At 44.5% G+C, this 22,080-nt stretch overlaps 1 protein-coding gene across 26 annotated transcripts in view; it reads left to right on the top strand.

Moving 5' to 3' along the window:
- Positions 1-22,080, top strand: part of CAMK2G (calcium/calmodulin dependent protein kinase II gamma) — a 183,831-nt gene that overhangs the window by 147,654 nt on the left and 14,097 nt on the right. For 5 of the 26 annotated variants that reach the window (XM_090058140.1, XM_090058141.1, XM_090058133.1 and 2 more), the window contains exons 13-18: positions 3,568-3,630; positions 8,219-8,259; positions 15,368-15,400; positions 19,211-19,279; positions 20,765-20,809; positions 21,409-21,457. In XM_090058140.1, coding sequence (XP_089914266.1) covers positions 3,568-3,630; positions 8,219-8,259; positions 15,368-15,400; positions 19,211-19,279; positions 20,765-20,809; positions 21,409-21,457 — 300 coding nt within the window. The remainder of the gene's footprint in view (positions 1-3,567; positions 3,631-8,218; positions 8,260-15,367; positions 15,401-19,210; positions 19,280-20,764; positions 20,810-21,408; positions 21,458-22,080) is intronic. The other 21 variants (XM_090058146.1, XM_090058148.1, XM_090058139.1 and 18 more) reach the window with 7 other exon arrangements.

Genomic DNA, 22,080 nt, shown 5'->3' with positions numbered 1-22,080 from the left:
GGGTGCATGGAGTAAGGAGCAGTCTCCCATAGCCGGAATCCTTCTGGGGTTCCAGGAGGGCCCCAGCCATGGGCACACCTGTCTCCCACCCTGTGCATTCCTCTGGCATGATCCAGAGGGCTGCACAGGCTGGGGAGGATTCTCCTATAGCTAGAACTGTTCCAGGGCTCAAAGATGGTTTCTACCACAGGAGCATCCCAAAACAGGTTGGGCATGGGGGGTCCTCCTGCAGTGGAAACAATCTCAAAGCCCTGTAGTGGTTTCTAATGCAAATGCTTCTTACTCTTTGCATCCTTCCACGTCACCCCAGAAGAGTGTAAAGGGTGGGAGAGATGTTCCAGCCCCAGGAAAATGTCCTTCTACCCATCCTGCTAATGAGCTGATTGGTGGGGGAGGGCATTCTCCAGTGGTAGGAATTGTTCTGGAGTTCTGGGAGGGGTCTACTTGCTGGAGAATGCCCCACATTTCATGCACCTTCTGGGTCACCCAGGAGGGGTGTATGGGGTGAGAGGCAGAGGCAGTGGAGCTGGACTGTTCCCAGCTGTGGGAGATGGCTCCTATCTATGCACAGCCTGATTCCCTGGTCTGGATTGTGGCAGAAGGTAAATGCCTGGAGCTTGAACCTTCCCAGGACAGTTCCAGCTTGGGGGAATGCCCTCCTACCCCACCCTTGTGTGGTTCTGGGAGGACCTGAGTTTGTGCAGTGGCTGGGGGCATAGGCACATTGGTAGGATCTCCACAAAGTGCCTTCACAGCTTGCCCATGAATAGGCCATCAAGGTGCCAGTACTCTTTCCTCCCTTTCATTTGGAGGGGGGAGAGCAGAAGACTGTCGTATACTAGGTATCCTCAATACCCAAGAGATGCGTACAGCCATTCAAGTTGGTGTGGGAAGGGAGAGATTGACATTGCTTGGAGAGAGAGCTCTTCTTGCAGAGGGGCCAGTTCTCTTCCACAAGAAACTCCTTGAATGGTTGTACATTCTCTTTTTGTACAGGAGAGGTTTCTCTTGGCACAGGTGTAAGTCCTGTATATGACTTTAGATATCATGTGCCCAAGAATAAATGGGGAAGGAATTCTAGCAGAGCTGTCAACATGTTGGGCTGTTGGAGGAGTCTCTGCTACTTGTGCTGAGTCACCAGATTAACCTTGCTGGCTGTAGTTGAGCTCTTGACAAATAGTGTGCATTTAATCCATCAAAGATAAGGAATATTTTTTCCCTTTCAAAGTCTCTCATAATTTGATTAGGAGCTAAGCTTTCATTTCACAATTTTTTTCTGCTACTTCTCTATAGCAACTTTCAGACTACTTTGTATGTCTGAGAGTCTTCTGTCATCTTCTGGTTGCAGGTAGGAGGTCTGCCTGCTGTTTCAGAGAGGAAGGAATGCATCCTCTCCTAGCAGTGTAGCAAACCTTGCTTTTTGGAGCCCTCTTTAGTAGCTTTTTTTGAGGGAGGATGATGGTAAATCTAGATGTGTTTAGAATTTCATATGTCTGCAGTCAGGAAAACCATGTTATCTGATTGAGGTGAAGATCTGTTGTATTGTTTAGTTGCTGAATGCCTGTAGTCCTGAAACTATGACCTACCTTTTGTGTGTAGCTTTGAGACTTGGTCATTAAAGCTCATGTAGCTAAATAGCTATTTCTTCTTATCACAATTTGACAAATAACAAAATGCTGTCTGTTTCTCTTCTCAAGAGGTTCCTTCATCTTTGCTTGTTCAGACTCCCCTCCTGTCATTGAGTTGAGATATAACACTAATCCTGTGTAAGGTGGTGGACTCGTTTTTAATACCTAAGTGAGAGTTTACTCTGCTTGTTGCTTCTCAAGGTCTTATTTCTGGACAAGTTGATAGCAGAACAAGACAGTTGCACATGCTAAACCTATAAGGATCCATCCTCCTCAAACATTTCTTCCCTTCCTTTAAAAAAAAAAAAAAAAAAAAAAAAGGACTTTAGAACTGTGGGGTAGCAGCCTCTTTTCTCCTTCCATCTTTAGTATGCCCCTTGGTAGTAGTATTAATGCTCTTCGGATTTGCAACTCTTATTTTGGAGGGGTACTACCCAAAGTGGCATATGTTTATTTACTGGGTTATGAGATGGCAAGTTGCTTGCTCCCAAAGTTGTCTTGGCCAATTCCTTCAGACCTTTCAGGTGATTTTGTTTCAAACGTAGAGCTCATTTAAGTTACCAGTAGCCTTTTTCTTTTTGATTGCTTCGGGTAGAATCTGTAGACACAAATAGGTTACGTGCTATTACATGGAGTTAACTGAAGACTCTCCTTCTCAAACCACCCTCTCTTTCCTCCTTTTTTTCTTTTCTGTCTATGTTGACCACAGCAGGAGGTTTTGTGGTAGCATGTTGGGAAAACTGGGTCTTCATGCCTCTTTGTAAATGTGGCTGCATGCTTTCGTAGCATTCAGGCATCAAGATGTGGCCAATTTTGACTGCTTCCTTTTTGGAAAAGTTGGTCCTTGCACCAGAGCATGCAATTCCCAGAAGTGTTCTTCTGTGCAGAAATTATAGTCGACCATTTCTGTTGTAGGTGACTGGTATAACTTTTTCATTCTAGCTTCTGGTGTCATACAAGGTAATGGAGTGCATGTGTATTCACTCCATACATATAAAAAATCAAGCCTAGATGGGGGTGAGTGGCCCTGTTAAATATTCATGAAAGTGGTACTAATCCTGATGAACATGGTAACTTTTTCTTTATCTTATCAGTGAGTACCAGCACTGGACAACATTTACTGAGCTAAATTTCTGAGTTTATAATCCAGTAAATAGATGGGAGACTGGAAGATCCCAGGCCAACCCAGTATTTGTACCTTTGGGGTCATCTACATTGCTGTATAGTGTTCACTGACTTCATGACACATGGAGAGATCCAAAAAAATCATCATCAAGTTACAATCCAATAAATCAGGTTTTTTTTCCCTAGCCTTGAGTATAAAGGACTTGTTGCAGTTCTCTCACACGGGATATGCTGTACTGACAGGGTCTGACTTTCTTGAAGCACCCCTGAGTTCAGAGCTTTTCTATCACAAACACCCATGCATTTGGGGGTGAGACTTCCAGCATGTCAAGGGTTGATTTGTGTAGGTCACTCTATCATGGAGTTTACTTATTCCTGTTGTGTTTTGTTCTAGTTAAGTATGTGACTTCAGAATTAGATTTTGATGCGATTGGTAGCCTCCTCCAATATATCCTCCAAAGCACTCTGATGTAAGCCAGTTACTCTTTAAATGAACAAAAGTAAGACCAGAGTTGACTATTACTTCCTTCTGGCTGAGCTGACCTCAAACCATAGCTGCAAACCCTTCCTCATAAACTCTTCTTTAATCTAGATCCATGGCTTTCCAAATTTCATTCCTGTGTCGTAAGAACCCCTCACCCAAGATCCGTCTCTGTAATTCTGTTACTTTTTGCCCTTCACACAGGGTAAAAATAATCTTATTTTCTTTCTCCCACCTTTTAACACTAATTTACTTGCATCTTACTCTCTCGTTGCTGGTTGGCCTCTGTTGCTTTATTACTGCTCCTCCCACTGAATGATTCTATCCAATCAGTTGGCAGGCAGAGCTCGGCACCTGCTTCAGCCACCAAGAGTGCTGCCGGCCTGGCTGAGCAAGGTACGTGGCATGAGTTGTCCTGTCTCCTGAGTGCCTGAACCCAGCCCACCCACCCACTCACTGCCAGTAGAAACTAGCATGCCAATGTTTGCACACCCAGTAAGACCTCATCCATGCTTGCTGGCTGAGAAATTGGCATGCACAAAATTTCATCTAACCTGGAACCATAACCATGGTGAATTTACTGAATTACTAACCAGAACTGCATGCTGGACACACATAGGGTCCTGCAGTGAACCAGCACATGAGATTTGAGAGGGGACAGCTGGATTTAATGAAGTTAGTGCCTGAAACCTTGGCGAATGGGAGTAACCAGATTAGTTTAAACAATCCAAATATAGCACCTTTAAATGCTCTTTTGGAAAGTTCAAAGGAGCTTTGTTTGTGTGTTCTCTCCAGAACCTTCTTGTACTGTGATGAAACGCATAGATCAGTGTTACCCTTCAGTGGCCGGTTGTTCTGAACTAATCCGTTACTACGTTCTGTGATGACTTGGGACAGGTTTTCCCTCCATTTCTGTTTTTTCATCTGATACGAATTCAGACTTTGGAGGGACCTGGTTCACTGTTCTTAGTACAGCAGAGGTGTGAGGGATATGGCCTGTAGGTCATGTCTGGACAATGGAGCCATGTCATTTGGCTAGTGAGGCCAGCAACTTGATGGCGCAAGGAACAACAACCACAAGTCAGAAATTTTTGGTGAGATGAGTCAGCTGCCAGTGCTGTGGGAGCTGTGGCAATTAACGTGGCCAGGATTATCATAAAGCAAAGAGAAGGTGTTTCACTTGCTTTCCTGTCAGGCATTCAGTAATTTCCCTGTATTCCCCCAAACGAGAAGTTTAAGTAATCCATTTAAAAAACAAAAACAATCACACATCCCTTCCAATGAAGCAATTCAAGAACATACACACCGAACGACTGTTCTCGAGAAGAGAGCAAGAGCAACTTTGAGTAGGGTAGTCAGGGAAACCATCCACAACTTGTTTGGTGGTAGTATTTTAGTCCCATATAAAAACTCCCCTTTCATCACCTCTGGCATATCTGGAGTGAAGTCGCCAGCAATAAATAGTGGACAGTTTTAGGGATTTTTGACTTGGCCAGGTTTGTTAGAGGGGCTAGTTTAAATTTTCTTCAAAGGCTGAAAACTAGATGTGCCTCAGGGTTGGGAGTGGAGAAGGAGGAAAAGAGTATTTGTACTCTTCAGGAAGAACATCTTGTTAACTCAGACATGGAAGAGCACTTTAAGCTGCAAACATAGTGCATGGATGCCCTTGTATTGCTACAGCATAAATTCACATAATGAAAGGGTTTTGTTAATTTCTTAATCATAAGAATAGTTAGGATTGTCATGAAAATGGATATACTGTCCATATCCTCTGCCTGGTAAACTGTAGAACAGAAATGCGAGACCATTCTCTAAATCTCAGTGGGCATCCCTTTACAGTCCCTGGATTTTTCCTACTCTGTCTCCTCTTTGCAGATTGGAATGTTTGGTGGTGTTGTCTCTGGAGTTTTTAAATACACTTCTCATTACAGCCAGTTTTGTCTATGTGTTGCTAGCTGTAGAAATCATACCCACTGCCTCTTTGCTTGGTAATGTGTACAGATTGACCAGTGAGTAAACCTGCATCTGTCCTTCCCATCATTTAGTATATTTGCCACCTTTTTGGTGTTTGAATGCATTTTTTAGACTCTCCCAGTGTCCTTACAAATCTTATTATGGGGTACGAGCTCAGTGAGCAGCACGTTGAATTTCTTTCTGCAGTGCTGGGTCACCCGCTGATAGGGCTATACTAAGCTTTGGTAACCGATTCAATTCGAAGGAGATTCGGCCCCATTTGGCGGCTGAATCTCCAAATCCAAATTGAATCAGGAGACCCATAATCTCTCCAAATTGAATCAGAAGCCTCTGATTTTGATTCAGATTGATTCAACCATAGACACAGCTTTATATATTTGGGGGGGGGTTTTCTATGTACCCCAGGGTACCAGGTGCAGCTAATAAACACTGAGTTGGCAGGGCAGAGTAGACCACTTCCAGGTCCACCACCAAGCACATGGGGGGACCCCCCTCCACACTCCCATGGGACACTCCATCTACCTCACCATCTCGGTGTTCACGAGCCACACCTAGTACCTCAAAGTACGTAGGAAAAAACACATAAAGCTGCATCCATGGCTGAATCGCTGATTCTCCGAATCGGAATTGAATCTTCAGATTTGGCTTAATAGAATCAGGACAGCGATCCAAATCAGCTACTCAAATCACTGCCCCCCGAATCAGGCCAAATCCAAATTGAATTCTGCCCACTTCACACAGTATTCCCTACTACTTGGATTGTTGGTGCAGCACTGAGATTTCTGTGGGTACCTTGGGCAGGAGCAGGGAGGCTTTCTCTTGGAACTCTGGCTGGCGTTACAGGGTGTAGGGTCAGGGGGGAGGCTGAATCGATAGTACTAGTGTAACTTTTGCAGGGCATTTTACCTGTGGCTTCAGTGCAAAGGTAAATGTTAACTTTCATGGGAAGCTAGGAAGAGTTTGAAGTATCGTTTCACTTCCCAGCATGTGCCTAGGCCCCTGGACATGAGGCAGCAGCATAGCCCTGCTCCAATTTTGTATTAATCTTTATTGCTTGGTTATTCGTGACATTTGGGAAATTGCAGAATCTATGATTCTAGTGACATTTGCTTCCTCCAAGATGTAGCGGCTTGTGTTTTTAAAGCAGCAGACGTTTCCTAATCAGAAAGCAACTGCCTCAACAAATGTTTTGTGAGTTAACTTGAAACATGTAGAATCCCTCTGAGCTCCACATTTGCCTTCAGACTCATGCTGTTTTCACTCCATGGAATGGAATTGCCCCCTGCTCCCACACTGGAAGCATACGCAGTGCTCAGGTGGGGAAGGATATTTCTCAGATTCTCTCCTGTGCTGGTTTAGGGTAAATATATACTCAGCAGGAATACCACTGCCAGGCAGCTGGTTGTCTGAGTCTGACATTAAACCCTTTAGCTGCAAACCTGTCCTCATAAACACTGGTTTTCATAGATTTATTTATCTGTGCTGTGGAACTGTGTTTTGGCACAACCGCTTTGACATACTATGCAAAGCGCATCTATGCACTGCTTAAAACTGTCATTGTTCTAGTGCCTTCTTGACTTCCTGAAGCACTGCCCCATTGTGCCCCTATTACCTTCTGGGAACAGGAATTGCAAGGAAAATTCCAGTCACAAGGTGCTGTGCTGGGGTGGAATTAGGAGAACCAGCTCTGTATTAACAAGTAACATGCTTGTGGTGCTTTTTTTCATCTTGGAAAACAGCTATTGTCTACACTGAGCTAAAAGACCTCAGCCCAGGTGTTATCCCACCACCATAACTGATGTTCTAGGTTGTCTACCCATGTGTGGGGAAGGGAGACAATATTTATGGACTTAGTTACATAGGTATTGCATGCCCAGGCTGCATATTACAAAAACAGATGCATTAATGACTTGCATTTAGGCACCTAGGTCTGCTGAGATACCAGATAGATGGAGAATAATCTGATCTGGCTCCTAGTGCCCATTAGTGTTAATGGAACTAAACATTTTTCAGCAACTACTCAGAAAAAGCAGGTGCCTCAAGTGCACTTCCTGCAAAAGAAATGGCAAAAGTTGGCCACAGTGTACATGAGGACACACTGACATATACATAGAGGCTGGAGGCAGGCCACCTATTATTGACAGCTATAATCACCGTATCTTTCCTATAATAAATCAAATAGTCCCAATATGCATACTGGCATGCATACATATGCATCCTGTGGTCAAACACCTACGTGCTTTTGCTAAGTGTTACACATGCACGTGTGTGCTTCATTCTCTCTCGTGTGCACTGTCACTTGCCTCTCCAGGTATATATGAGTCTGTTTCAGTTGTAGCACTACTTGTTTAGACCAAGTATGCTAGAGCATCTGTATCCTTCAGTGAGGAAATTCTGCCACCTTGGTTATCTTTTTTTACAGCCTCCCATAACAGCTGGCAGCATTGCCTTCCCTTCTCCTCCCCCACCAAACTCCTCAGTCCCTTGCTGCTATGCCAGATGTTCCCCAGGCTAATTTTGGACTCTGGCAGTGATTACGAAGGCTCTGTGTTATCAGTCCCCCTTTTCATAAATAAAGTCTGTTATGTAAATGGATGTACTTGAGGGCAAATCTGTCCGACTACAAGGATCTGACAGAATCCTTCAGCTTTCTCTCTGTGACCCCTGCCACATCTGGACAAAGCTGGTATGTGAGTAGAGTTATTGAGGTAAAACCGCCTCAGGAGCGCTGTAGCCCTATTGGAGACTGGATTTCTGAGTTGTGGAGGGTGGGAGAGTTGCTGGCTGAAAATGGAGCATTTTTTTAGAAAATATAGGCAGTCTTGATGGCAGTAACAGCACAAGAATTGAAGACAGACTCAGCCTGGACTTTATCACTCTTGTTGTTAGAAAGCAACATTAGTAGGGGGCCTTCCCCTCGAATTCTCCTGTGATTTTGAGTAGAGGGGAGGGGGAGGGACAAAGATCTGAAAAGTAACCCCTGACCTGCTTTTCCTGTTTCTCTTGGCAGCTGCCAAAAGTCTATTGAACAAGAAGTCAGATGGAGTAAAGGTAAGTTCCAACTTTTCTAAATCACCTCTTTCTGCCTGTTTACAAGCAGGCAACTTGTCTCTTTAGTGCTTCTCCTTCCCTCCCCCTACCCCATGAAGCCACAGAAATATAACTTCTCTCTGAAGAGCCACTTGTTCTGCAGCCACGAGATCAGATTCCCACCAGCAAGGCACTTCAGAAGTATTTCCTCTTCACTTCTTGGGTACTGGCTGTCTCTAGAGGCAGGCAGCTCCATTTACAGACCACAGATTGCCTCTGATGTGGCACATACATGCCTCTGACCAGCCTTGTGATGATCCATTCAGTGTACTTGGATGAAGCAGCCTAGCAGAGCCTATGGAAATCTCCCTGCCTTGCCCTGTCGACAGGGGCTTGGGGTGACAGGGAGGGTGAGTGCTAGCCTTTGTATATCTATGAGAAGTTGCTGTGAAGGCAGAAAAAAACATTAGTCTGAGTGACAATGTTCCAAGTACAGTATTCCCCACCCACCTTCTCATTCTAAAAACTCCTATGCTTCGAAGGTGGGAGGGGAGATGGAATTATTTTTCCCTAGTTTACTATATGTACTAGGGAACTATGTACTATCAGTCTTCAGGGTCAGAAAGGAGCCATACCAACGGGTGTATGATAACTAATGATGGCTACTTGTACTTGGTAACTGGCTGTGTAGAGCAGGGATGGGTAGAGCATTTGGGTGGTCTTGTAGAAATTCCCATCTTCTTGACTGTGACACTCCTCTTTTCTGGAAGAGATTGGTGGGGATTGTTTCTCTGGTTCACTATGCATGCACCTTCAGCCAACACCAAGCCTTTCTATCCTCAAGTCTCTCCATGTTTTACCTTGTGACAGTCTTTGTGCTCTGATTGCTGGAGGTTGTGACATACACATTGAGGGAACCATCATCCTATTATTTCCTATTCTCTGAGCTTGTTGTGCAGGTGGTGAGGCTTTGATTCTGGAAGGTGGTTTGGGAGAGTTTGTGGCTATGCATTTACCTCTGTTTCTGTAGTATAGGGGTGTTTAGACTTACCTGGCCCATGGGCCGGATGAGGGTCTCTAGGTTGATATGCAGGCCAGACTGGGACCAACCACCTGTGCAGCGCCTGCAGCACTGCAGACAGCCTATGCACCACACAGCACATGCCAGCCTCAGGCTTGCTGTGCTGCATGGATGACGTGGGGTCAGGACGAGGCATGTTCTGCCGACGGTGTATGGGCTGACCGGTCCTGCGTATAGCACAGGGTTGACATGGTATTGCACTGCATGTGATGAAGGCAGCATGCAGGACCAGTCCAGCAAGTTACCATGGCTTGATCCAGACTGGCCCTGGAGCCAACTCTCAGGGCATCCAGCACAAGTCCTAGACCAGCCTCCTCCATTGTATGCAAGGTGTATGTCATGACTTTTGGAGCTGCATACTCTCCCTCTTCACAATGCCCATGACTTCAGCAGGTCTTCTCTTCAACTAGCTGCAGGCTTTTGGCCTTTCCATTAGCACTCTCCAGTAGGGTGCAGTTGCCACACTTCATTAGTTGCATGTAACTTATGTCCCCTTCTCAGACCACCATCATCTTGGGGCTCCTTGGGTCACATCAGGGCTGTGGCATAGGCTGACCAGCAGTGGGTGCCATCCCATTTACAGTCCCACTTAAAAGTAACCATCCTTACACCCACCAACCCCCCAAATTTAATCCAACTGCTACACTGACTACATCCTCTGTAAGACGAGCATGGTTGTCAGTGCCATGGGAAGTGTGACCCGTGAGGCTGGCTGCTGCTACTTGTTTGGTGAAGTGTTGTAATTTTAGTCACACTAACTTGGTCATCTTAGCCAGTTTCAACAACTGATCTGAGCTGGTGACTGGGACTGGTCAAAAGAATCAAGGTTTGTATTCTAGTAAGGGATTCCTCTTTTTCCCCACTGTAGTAAGGATCAGCACAGAAGGTGTAGCTGTACACAAAACCAAAGAGAATTGGGCTGAACAAAAGTAAAGTTTCAGTATTTGGTATGGTGAGGTTAAGGGTGCAGACCTCACCTCCAGGGCTAGTTCTGTATAACAAAGGGAAGGTTCCAAGTGTCTTTTGCTTTACATATTTTGATAATGTTGTGGTTTGCTACAGTAACTAACAAGGGAGCACCTCATGTGAAAGAGCAGTGAAAACCTCAAAAGAACTTTTATATATGCCGGTCCTTGAAATCAGCAGGGCTCAAACCACATGCCTTCTGTGAACAAAGGACCTAAAGATCATGTAGAAAGTTTGGTTATACAAACATTACTTTGTCATGTTGTTTATGGATCATTGGATAAAACAAAATAAAAAGACCAAAATCCAACTTGACTGCACAGCTAGTAATAATTGCTTCAGGTAAGTATCTTGGGGAGCAGGTTTTAGGTTTGTTAACAGTAAATAACTTTTAGCATTATGGAGCACACATTTCCAACCTTAACTGCAGGAGACATGTTCCATTTTGTTGCTTTGTGGTGTTTTGGAACCTCGATCACTGGGAATGCTGTAAGCATGTAAAAAGTGAGTCCCTGCCTCATAAGTTTACAATTTAAATAGGTGATTGGTAGAAAAGGAAATGGAGACCCAGGTAAATCGACTTGCTTAGAACTGTACAGCAGGCAGGGACGAAGTGGAAACGGAACCCAGTCTTCAGTGTCCCAGTTTACTTTATTGTCCACTGGATCAAGCTGCCTTTCATGAGTGACTTGATGCCCACATCAGTGCCATGAAGAATGGCTTTTTTCCCACCTCCCTTGAAACCCTAAAATAGTCACTGAAATAATGACACCTTGTGTAAGGTTAACGTCTATAGTGGACTTAATGTGTAAGAGCATTCTTTTCAGTACTGTGCTATTGTGAGAACTCCATGGAAATGGTTGCAGTAGAAACTGTTTGAGCCCAAGTGGCTTCCCTATAATAGAAACTACTCTTGTTAACCTGATTAGTGTTACTATTTATTTCTTATAAAATCTTTCAGCTTGTGTTGCCTTTTCTGGTATTGCTCGGAATGATTTATACCTGACATCTTTAGTGTTACTTCTGTTGTGACGTAGGGGTGATGATTCATAAGGATATTTTCTGTGTGCTGCCCACTTCTGTTTATTGTTACCCAAGGCAAAATTTCTCTTCAGATTCCAGTGCAGATAATTTACGCTCCTTGTTATGAGATTAATACCTAAATTCTAACCCAAATACAGAAAGCAGAACTTTAGTGAGGAGGAATCCTTGGGGATGTGAGAATAAACTTGCCTGCATTGCTTTGGGGGAAAATGTTATTGTTTTCACCACAGTAGTTCCAGAAATTGTGAAAACCTTTGATATAATGAATGATCAGTGGCAGCTAACTTCCTCACTGATAGAGAAAACGTTTACAGGGTAGGAGACAAGTTGTTTTTGGTGTTTTGGGTTTTTTATCAGGCAGGATAAGTGGCCCACCACCTGAAATAATTGCCCACCCCTGTTTATAAAGTGATGGGTCTGTATGGTAATACTATACCTATTAGCTATAGCAACAAACCTTTTTGGTATGTCAGAAGTAAACCTTCCTAGCCTTTTAAATTCACCAACTTTGTCTCTCCCTTAGAACCTCTCCCTGTTGCTACTTTTCCACCTTTTAAAGGTTTGTTCTCATATTCAGGACCCTTCACAGGTCTTCCCTTCCCTGCCATAACCAATGTTGTCTCTTACCCACATTTGCTGTCCCTTGCACCATCCAATCCATCAGAGACTTTTAGCTGTAAGTGTCCACACTCTGCTGCTTCCATATATCCTGTCCTGAACTGGTCCTGAGTTCCAGTCTCTCCATCAAATCTCTTCTTGATGCATGCCCTTTCCACAAGACCTGTTAAGAAATTTGTAGAAGATTGTCACTACAGTGTAAGGTTGAGCTTTTAAAATATCTTTGTGTGTACCCTGAGCATTTTTTCTGGACGTTTTACCTAGCTCCCACTATTGCTGTCTGCCCCTTTTCTCTGCCTGGTCTGGTTTCTTTCAAGATCTTTAAGATCTTTGGGGTAGAAAATTTCTTGCGTTGCACATAATTCAAAGGAACTATGTGATCAGTGTGGACTCTGAGGTTAAGCTGAATAATTCTGGTAGAATACTTTTTAGCATGTCTTAGTATTTGATAAGAATAGTTACAGCTGTTGCTGTCATGAATAGTTTGTTTGTTTCTTTTTCTTTTTTTGGCTTAGAAACATTTTTCCAGTATTTGTAAATGCAGCCTTTGATTGAAATTAAGCTCAAAGAAACATTCTTGGCTATAAAGCAGTTAATCTATCAATTTTTATATTATCCGTTATTATATGAGGTTTTCCTTGAGTAACCGTCCTAGTTACTTTTTGAATAGTTGTTCTCATAGTTTTATCTAGGTGAGTTTTAAGGGTAACAAGCTCATCTGGCCCTCTGGATCAGACCTACTAACAATTTCCCCCTCTCTCCGCGCAGGTTGGGCCAGGACACTTACTTAAGTGAGTGCTGTAGGTAGTGCAGTCCGGGACCCAACCTCAGGGAATGCGCGTCCTGGCCTCTGCATGTGGGGCGGATCCAGTACAGCATGGGGGTCAATGAGGTAGCACTGGGGGCCAGATTGTGGGGCTCCATGGATCATATCTGGCCTACGAACTGCATGTTTGACACCCCTGAGTTACATGGTCGAGATATTTAATTACAGTATTTGAGGTAGGCTGTAGACTACCTATTTGACTACCACAAAGATCCTATGCTATTTAAGGAAGGGTTATTTGGCTTTTTCAGGAGAATTGATCCTTAATGGTCTCCAGGGAAGCTGAATTTATCTACAGTTCCTATCTGTGTGCTGAAGACTGTTGCAAGAAGCAGGAGAAATGCCTGTAAATAGAATGCATATCATCTTGGTCTGCTGGAAATGCTCTTTCACACTTGGACAATTTTTTGTGGCTGCATTAGGCTGGAATTGTTTCCATGGATGTCAGATGCTATTATCAGTTGGTTTTGTGGTGTTAAGTATATTTTGACTTCATTTATTTTTTCTTTTGTTGTTGTTAAGTTCTTATTGGGTACAGTGTGTAGTACACAATCGCATGAGACCCAGGGTCATCTTGAGCATTTGACTTTAATTGGTTTTCTTGTCACCTCTTACTGTCTTTTTTTAAAGTCTGTGTCCATTCAGTTCTTGCTGCCTGATGCCATTCTTCCTGTTGAATTGTCACACAGCATCCAAAACTTCTGAAGTTATTTCTAGCATGTTAATTTGTATTGAATGTAAGTTGTTCTTTTATTAAGTTCTAATTTGCAGGGAGCTTTACATTTCCTTTTTTTTTTTCCTTTCTTTTTCCTTTTTTTGGTCTGTGGTAATTTTTGTGCCCTTAAGTAATTCCTGAAAAGGACAGAGGATTATAGTAAGGCGGGTTTTGTGTTTTCTGAAGTAGTTGGATGACCCTGGATAGATATGAAACCTGATTATTTTGTTAACAGTTTTCATTAGGGATTTTTAACCCTGTTTAGTAGTTATCTTGATGATGCCAAATAGGCAGGGATTGAAAGGGATTGAATATCCTCCTCTCCTTCACCCTTTTTTTCCTTCTTATTTTGATACTTATCAGAAATGTGCTAAAACTGAGAATGAGATTTGATTTGTAGCAGCACCTTCCCTGCTGTGTCATTTTATGCAGATTTGACTCTCTTTATCCATATGCTTCCATATATTTGCAGAGGAGAATAAAGGCAAATGTTTGGGGAGCACGTCCTCTGGTGCTGTAAATTGTTATTTACACAGGCTCTAATTGAATCCTGACAGGTTGCACCAATGGAGGATTTCCTTTTGGGTTGCTGCAAATAGAAGCTGGTTGCCTTGATTCTGTTAACCCTAATCCTCATTGTCATGTGTTTTATGACAATCATTAGGTTGCTGCTGCTGCTGGCTTTCCAGTCCTAGCCCATCGCTTTCCTTTGAGTTGTGGAGTAGCAGCCTAAGATGAGACTAGGTTTGACTGGCTGAGTTAGCCAAAAGTAATTTCTCTTTTAAAGCCCATAGACTCTGGATGTGTGTGTGTGTGCTTGTGTGTGTGTGTTTACCTGAGCCAAAAGGAACTTTTGAAATTATCGTCTTTCTTGGCAATGTCTAATGATCATAAATTGCAGCCCTTGAGGTGGTCCATCCAGTTCCAGCTCGTTTGGGAACAACTTGTAGAGATGCTAAATTGTCCTAGGAGAAGGCTACAGGAAGCACAGGAATATAGTGCAGACAGTGGCAAGTCCCCTGCTATCTCTGTGAAGTGAATACAGGTTGGGCCATGTGTAAGCAGGTCTTCAACTTCCAAATGGATCAACATAACCAAGTGTAGGCCCAAAATAAGTCTGGAAGATTTCTAGTTTGAAATGGTTCATACACTATCTTGGCTGCTCCCAGAATCTGGTGAAGCAGCCTGAGCGTGACTGTAAATTGGGAAAGAAGGGAGGCAGTGTTTTGAGGACCAGTTTCTAATCCTCTCCTGAGTGTAAAGCTCCTAACATCAATTCAACTGAGAGTGCCTTTCACCTTTTCTGCCTCAGCCAGAGTACATCTCAATTCCCCTACCCCAACCCCTCCTTTGGTCTCCCCACTCTGTGCACATGGGAGACCCTACTCTTTTCTCTGCCCATAGGGGTGCCCCTCTCGCAATGCATTCCTCATCTCTGCCCTCTGAGTGTGTGGTTTGTACACCTATTTAGTTCTCTTGCCTGCTCCTCTGCCTGCCCTGCCTTTTTGGCTGGGAACACTGTTAGTTCCTTTGGTGTAGGTACATATGTGGGCACCCCTTTGCTTCTGGGCCCCTGGGCCTATATATTCCATCCATGTCTTGTGCCTGTGAGGAGTTTTTTTTTCCTTGTCCTCACATCTGTGCATGTGTGGATGTTTTCTATCCTTTCCCTCCCTGCGTGTGTATGGGTGACTCATTAATGCTGAGTGTTCTTTGAACCCTTTGTGCGCCTGTGCATTTCTGCTGCTATTGCTGCCCCCCCCGGAGTGTTGTTGGCAAGAGGGACCCTTGCTGGCTCACTAACGTGTGAATAGTTTCTGTGCTTCTCTTCTCATTTCCTCTCTCCCCTTCTCTTTCCCTCTCTCAATGGTGTGTCCAGAAAAGGAAGTCGAGCTCCAGTGTGCATTTGATGGTGAGCACCTCCCGTAAGCTGCCTGCGATTCGTGCATCCACCATTCTCATGCCATGCACGCTCAGCTTGTGCTCATCACCTTACATAGCATGTTTGGGGAGGGTGGTGAGATGGGGAAATCATGCACTTCAAAGGTCCATGTCCTCACAAAAAGGACCGTGTGATTGGTCAGACTCTGGCTAATCTCAGGTTCCCATTCTCTACAGAAAATTGGCTGCTTAAAATGCAGTTGAGCATTGCCTGCTATTGGTGTCTGATGCGGGGTGAGAAACAAATGAAGAAGGCAGTACCTCTCCTGGGATGGAGTGCGTGGTCTCTGCACAACAGATCTGTGCCTTGTCTGGACATGGGGCCTTGTCATTCTGTTGCAGAGGTGCCAAAAGAGGAGCAGGTGCTTTGCCTCGTTGGTGCTGTCATCCCTGGAGATAGCCCTGCAGTGTAGAACAAACTGGGAGTCGCTCCAAATATGGCAGAGGCTTCTGATGGGTCTCCAGCGTGCAAGGAACAAAGGTGCGGGCACAGCACCACCTGGTGGCGAAAACTGCCATTAATTTATTTTTGTTAGACTTCTGTATTGAAAAAGGTTTGTCAGAGCACTTATAATCCAAATCTCTGTTCTTTGGATCTCCATTTTGTTTCCTAGCATGATCAAGTGCCCAGTAACTACTCCCTCTTGCAATTTATCCATTCCCCTTTCATATATCCAAATGTGTTTGATATCCCTGGAATATACTGGAAAATGATGATTTATATTGATTCTTCAAGGGAGAAAAGAAAAAAACAGCCAGTGCCAAATTGTGGATTGATGCTACTGCCATTTGCTACTGTCCAGGTCACTGTTGTGAAGCCATGGGCAGTAACTAATGTGAAAGTATTCTTTGTATTCTGATTTGCTGGGTTGTGGTTCTTGCCACCTTCAGGTGGGAAGAAGACGCACAGTGTCACTAAAGGAGAGAAACTGGCTTCTCTGTTTCTACCTGTTTCTCCCCCTTTCATTGTCACTGTAAATTGTTACAAATAAGCAATAAGAGGTCACAAAGGGCTGCTTAGAAAGTCTTTTAGTGACATGTCACTTCCGGGGCAGCATTCCCTGATTTTTCCAGCCCCAGCTGTGTTAGATGTAAAGGTAGGAGGTTTTGTACAGGTCACCAAGCGCCGCACAGCCTAGCTCAAAGTTACATTTCTTTGCCTACTTTAAGGCAGCTGCAAAATGGAAACTAAATAGGTGTCTGTCTCGGGACAGTGAATTTTGAATAAATGACCAGTGAATGCTAGAAGTGTCCAGGTGGCTGGTGTTTGCTTTCCCGTCTTTCAGTGTATACCCCAGTGCTGTGATCACTGGTTGGTTCTCTCTTGCACCATCCGTGTTGTCTGTGTCTGTCTGTCTTTCTTCTAGCACAGGAAGTACACTCAGTATCTGTGTCAAAATGAATTGCATCACAGATCTTCTGAATGGTCTGACACGGTCCTAGGTAAACTGCCTTCTTTTTAGAGTCAAGACCTTCTGTACTAGAACAAATCAGCTATGTTTCTTGCTCCCCGTTGATGTTAATGGTGAGGTGATGCATGTGTAAAATCCTGTGAGACTCGTATGCACTCTGAGAGCCCATGTGTAGGATGACGGGCAGCTGGCTAAATGGTCACAGAGCAGGGGGACAATAAATGGGAGTCAGTAGATCTGGCACCTCCCATATGAGCTGTACATGTGAAGCACATAGATCAAGTTTCCTGTCTCCTTAGCTTGCCAACATTCCCTTTGCGGTGTTTTAGTACCATGCTACAAATCTGGGCAGGAGACGTGGAGGCACAGTCCCAGTCAAACTAGGGAGGATTGGTGGTTGCAGAAAAACGGGACAGCTCAGGTTCCACTAAGGAATGTGTATGTTTTGGAAGCTCCCATGGTGCAAAATTGAGTGAGGGAGATTGTCCTGATGGCAAGTGGGAAGTTGCAGAAAAGCTGACGCTGAGGGCCTCATCCTGAGGTGCTGAGTTCTAGCAATTTCTTTGGAAGCTTTTTAGATCGAACCCCTGGGATGAAATCTTTATTTGCCTTCTAGTCCTTTGTTGCTGAGCACACTTTAACTTGAGTCCAGCTTAGAATGTTCAATGTCGTTTTTTCAAGCACCCTGTATCAATCCCTTTCTAGTATACTGAAGTGTAATGATGGCGTCCCTTGGCTGCTGAGCAGCACATGAATGAACCAGATTTAAACCCCCTTGAGATGCAGCTAGTAATTTCTAATAGATTGTAAAAGGCACTTTGGTTTGATGGCAGGAGGCAAACAAGATTCTCTATGGCCACGGTCTTGTTTGTGCCACAAAGCAGCTTGAAACTCGTTCTTTTAGGCTGCTTTGCCCCTTTTACCTTTATGTGTCTGACACCATCAAGCTAGAAATGCACCCAAAGAGTGTTTGCCCTACTAGAAAGATGAAACGAGGCAGCTAATGAGATGTAAGGCATGTCATTTGTGAATGAAGATGTTCCTCCTTTCCCAGATTTTTAGGGATGAGCAGGTTTATCCGTTCTCTGGCTCTGTGGAATCTCTCTTTTTCTCTCTCCTTTTTTTTTTTTGGTTAAAAACAAACAAAAAAACTCTAGCAGCACATGGTGCCTATGAAGAGAAGCTGATACAGGCAGGGATGGATGCAGAATCTCATTTTAAGATCTGCTGCTAGTGGTGGATGTGTTCAAAATTTTCTTTGGACCTTTTCTTGTCATTCCTTGCATTGGTTGCTGGGTGCAGAGGGTTTTGATACATTGGGGGTTGGCCCTTGTTCTACTCTGCCCCAAAAGATAGGCAGACTGCCTACATGTTTTTGAGCTACAGTGAACCTGATTTGTATCTTATTTTTTGGTGTTGGGTACAAGAAGAATGTTAAGGGGAAAGTGCTTCAGCAGCCAGTCAGGTCTTCTCTGTAAGTCAGATCTAGCCTGTTTTCCAGTGCATGGAGAAGAAGATTTGAATTTATGGATGGGGGAATGTACATGATGGAAAACAGCTTCAGGGCACCTCCTTCCTAACAAGACCTGGACTTTGGGCATTCTCTTAATTAAGCTGAGACATTTCCATGCTGCAAGTGTGGAGGAGAGTTGGTAACTCTGCTGCTTTTGTTGTGCTATGGGAGTGAAGAGAACAGCCTTTATCAACAAACTTCATAATCTTCCCCAGCTACAAGAGAAACTCCTTGGGAAAGGCATAAATCCCTTGGGAACATCCCTAAGACTCGTTAACCTACCTGAGCAATCCCCTGGCTTCTTCCTTGGTATTCTCTCCACTCCTGCCCTGGACCTCCTGCACCCTTTCTCGTGCTAGCGTTGCACTCTGGAATGCCAGCATCATCCCACACTAGTCTCATCCAGCACACCGTGGGATACCATGGGCACAGCTCCAGGTCATCCCAATGTGGTGCTGCACAACACATGCCCTATACTGTCACTTAGAGTCTGTTAGCACACATCCTGCCACACATCAGCTCCCTCTCTGCTGCAGTGAAGTTTCTTGGTAGCACCCTTCCTGGAAACCCCAACCCTTTTGGGTTGCCTTCTCTTTCTTTCCCTTCCCTTTCCTATAGATCTAGTAACCCACCCATTTTTGGGCATTGGTGAGTTCACTATTGCACCTCCTGAAGAGACAGGTGGTATCCAATGACCACGGCAGTATTCCTTCCTCCTCCTCCTCCCCTGTTCTTGCGATTTGTGGGGTGGGGGCGCAGAAGAGGTGGTGGGGGGTTATATGAGATCAGTACTGTAATGTTTTGCTGTCACTGCTGGACAGCAAGAGAACTAAAACAATCTATTTTTCTGTCTCAGCCACAGAGCAACAACAAAACCAGTCTAGTAACCCCAGCAAAAGAAACTCCCCCAGTGCAGACGTCCATGGTATCTTCCCTGACCACTATTACTTTTTTTTTTTTTTTTTCTTGTTTGGTTTAGTTCTGACTCTTATCCCCTCACCCCAGTGCTACCTGTGCTGCTCTGTCTGAGCTTGTGTTTTGGCTTAGTTCTGTCTGTGTTCTTTCGCTGCTGTGGGAGCTGGGGTGCCAACTGATGTAGCAGTTGGAAACGGGGACTTCAGCTAGCCTGGACTGTCCCTTGTGCCATCCCTGTATAGTTCTGTCTCCCATTCAACTGTCTGGTTTGTTTTTTTACTTTGGTTTGGAAGAAGAGACTGATGGAGCAAGTGACTCCATCTACTTTCCAACATCCAGGAAAACAAAAATGGGCTTCAGCACCCCCTGACAGAGACAGGGTGGGCCAAATAATTGAGTTTCAAATGAGACCCTCTATGGCCCAATTGCTCTTTTTGGCTGTATGGTTAGTCCTTTGCAGCTGATTGATCTGCTGTGCTGTCATTGTTCAGCGGTGTCGCAGTGCATGCAGTGGACTTCTAGGGAGATCTGTGCTTTGTATGTTTAGCAGTACAGCCCAAATAGACTCTACCGTGGATAAGCTTGGAAAATCAGGCATCATGTCAAGTAGTAACAGATTGGGTGAGTGTGATTTGCTGCAACATGTGGCCTCTGGTGGCCATTTCAATCTTCCTTCAGAAAAGGGATGCCAGTGGGTGAGTGATGGTGCAAGATCTGTGATGTCTTCTAACAAAAGGATGAGTACAGGAGCAAGCTAGCACTCTTGGAGGCCTGGTAGCTGCTTTCTGCTCTGTGTCACATTCCAGAGAGTTCTTTTTTTCCTGGGACACTTCATAATTTTCAGCTCTTCCTGCACTGGCTTAGCCTTCTGCTGTTTTGATGCTGAGAATGCCTTTTTATTTTTACTATAAATGTCCCATTTTGGAGACTTTGTTCTAGCAAAATGTGCATTTTCTTTTGCAGCCTGGTAGCCTAAGCAGTTTCTCACTGAAAGGCACTGGGACACTCTGGCTTTATTCCCTTTCTTATGGAAATTATGAATGTCCCTCTTAAGAATAAAGTACTTGGCAAACTCAATGGAAAGCTGGGAGACAAAGGCCCTAGCCCACTACCAGTCCTCTCCCTAAAAATCTGATTTCTGAGAGAGATGCTGTAGAGGGCTTGTTGCATAGTCAACTGTCTTCTAAGGGTTGGAAATTTATCCTGAGACTGCTGTTTGGTCATAGTTGTAAGGCTGTCAGGCCAAGGACAGTTCTCAGGGCTCAGATTGGGACCTACAGGGCACCTGGGGGCTTTGTCTCCTTATGAATGTAGCTGTTAATGTTTTTCTCTTAGAAGCCCTCTGAGTAGGGAGTGTGTGTGCGTGTGTGCACGCACGTGTGCAGTTTGAAGGTGTTTTGTGCTTTGTTTCCATGTTGGTTACTTGCTGGAGGGGGAAGACAAATGAGACAGGCATCAGAATCTGAGTTTAACTTCTGCCTTCCTCCTTACCTAGGAGCCTCAAACAACTGTTGTCCACAATGCTACAGATGGCATAAAGGTAAGGGGAGGGACAGCCAGCATTTCCCTCAGAGAAATCCCCACATCTCTACTTGCCAATCTGCTCTTTTCTGATTCATGTCCCTGCCACTCTGGCGACTGTGTCAATGCATTATTCTGAACAGTAACACTTGGATATCCCTGTCCTTTTCCTGACATGATGTGTATGATTACCTGTGAACTCAGGGTAGAAGATGAGATGTGCCTATCTACGCATGTGCCTTGTCTCTTCAGGATTTGGAGGCCAATTCCTTAGAGTGAACTTGTAGGTCTGGGATCTCATTTACTTGCTCCTTGAGGCTACTACAGATTGTGCCCTGTATTTTACTATTCCCAGGGCTTGGCAATGTCTGTTCTCAAATGGCTCCAGCATCATATGCTTGCACTACTTCTTTCAAGAGATTGCTAAGCCTAAAAGATCTTGCTTGATATTTGCCTCAGTTTTCCTTTGCATAATTTCATCCTAATCCTCCTAACCATAAATGCTTTTATCTTGTTCCTTCCCCTGTTTTATGCAACCCCATCCTCTTCTGCAAACAAATGAAATAGTTTTGACTCTATGGGCATTGCTATCTAGTAACATTCTCTTCTACCACGCAGGGGTCCACAGAGAGTTGTAATACCACCACTGAAGATGAGGATCTGAAAGGTAGGTGCACTGACAAGTCCCTCTGACATTGTGAGGGGACAGAAAGGAGATTCTGGAGATCCCACCTACCACAAATGATCCCAGACTTGTCTGATTCAGTTCCTGAGTTTGCCATGGTTTTCTTTACCATTCCCCTCATGGCGGAGTCCTGGGTAGGCACCTTTCAGGCTGCTTTGAGGAAATTGCCAGCCCTCCCTCTGCTGAGTGGGAATTCCTTCCTCATAGATGATGGGATCTCTCCATTCCAACCTCTTTAGTGAACTGGAGTCTCCCTGCTTCTTCCCTTCAGATTTAAAATGTGGCTGCTCCTTCCTTTGCCTCTCCACAGCTTGTGAGCAATTGGACCCTTCCTGTTCTTGCTCCCCCATAAGGGGATTGGAATCTGTTTACTCCTCTCTGGGAATCTTTGTTTTCACTGCTGTTCTACAGATGTCTTTGAATGTCTCTTACCTGTGCCAGCACAAAGGATATCCTCTATTCTCTGTTCTGTTTGTGGATGAAGCTGGAGTTCCAAGACTGCCCCTGCTTGGGGTGTTTTAACAGTGGGAGATGAGATGTTAACAGACAGGGGTGAGATTTTAGAGCTGTCATTGGCCACAGCATAAACTCTTCCGCCTCTGGTG

This window comes from Crocodylus siamensis, chromosome 7 (assembly GCF_052110815.1).
Source record: "Crocodylus siamensis isolate JL-2025a chromosome 7, ASM5211081v1, whole genome shotgun sequence".
In the NCBI taxonomy this organism is placed as follows: Eukaryota; Metazoa; Chordata; order Crocodylia; family Crocodylidae; genus Crocodylus; species Crocodylus siamensis.
This window is presented reverse-complemented; position numbering and strand designations above follow the sequence as displayed.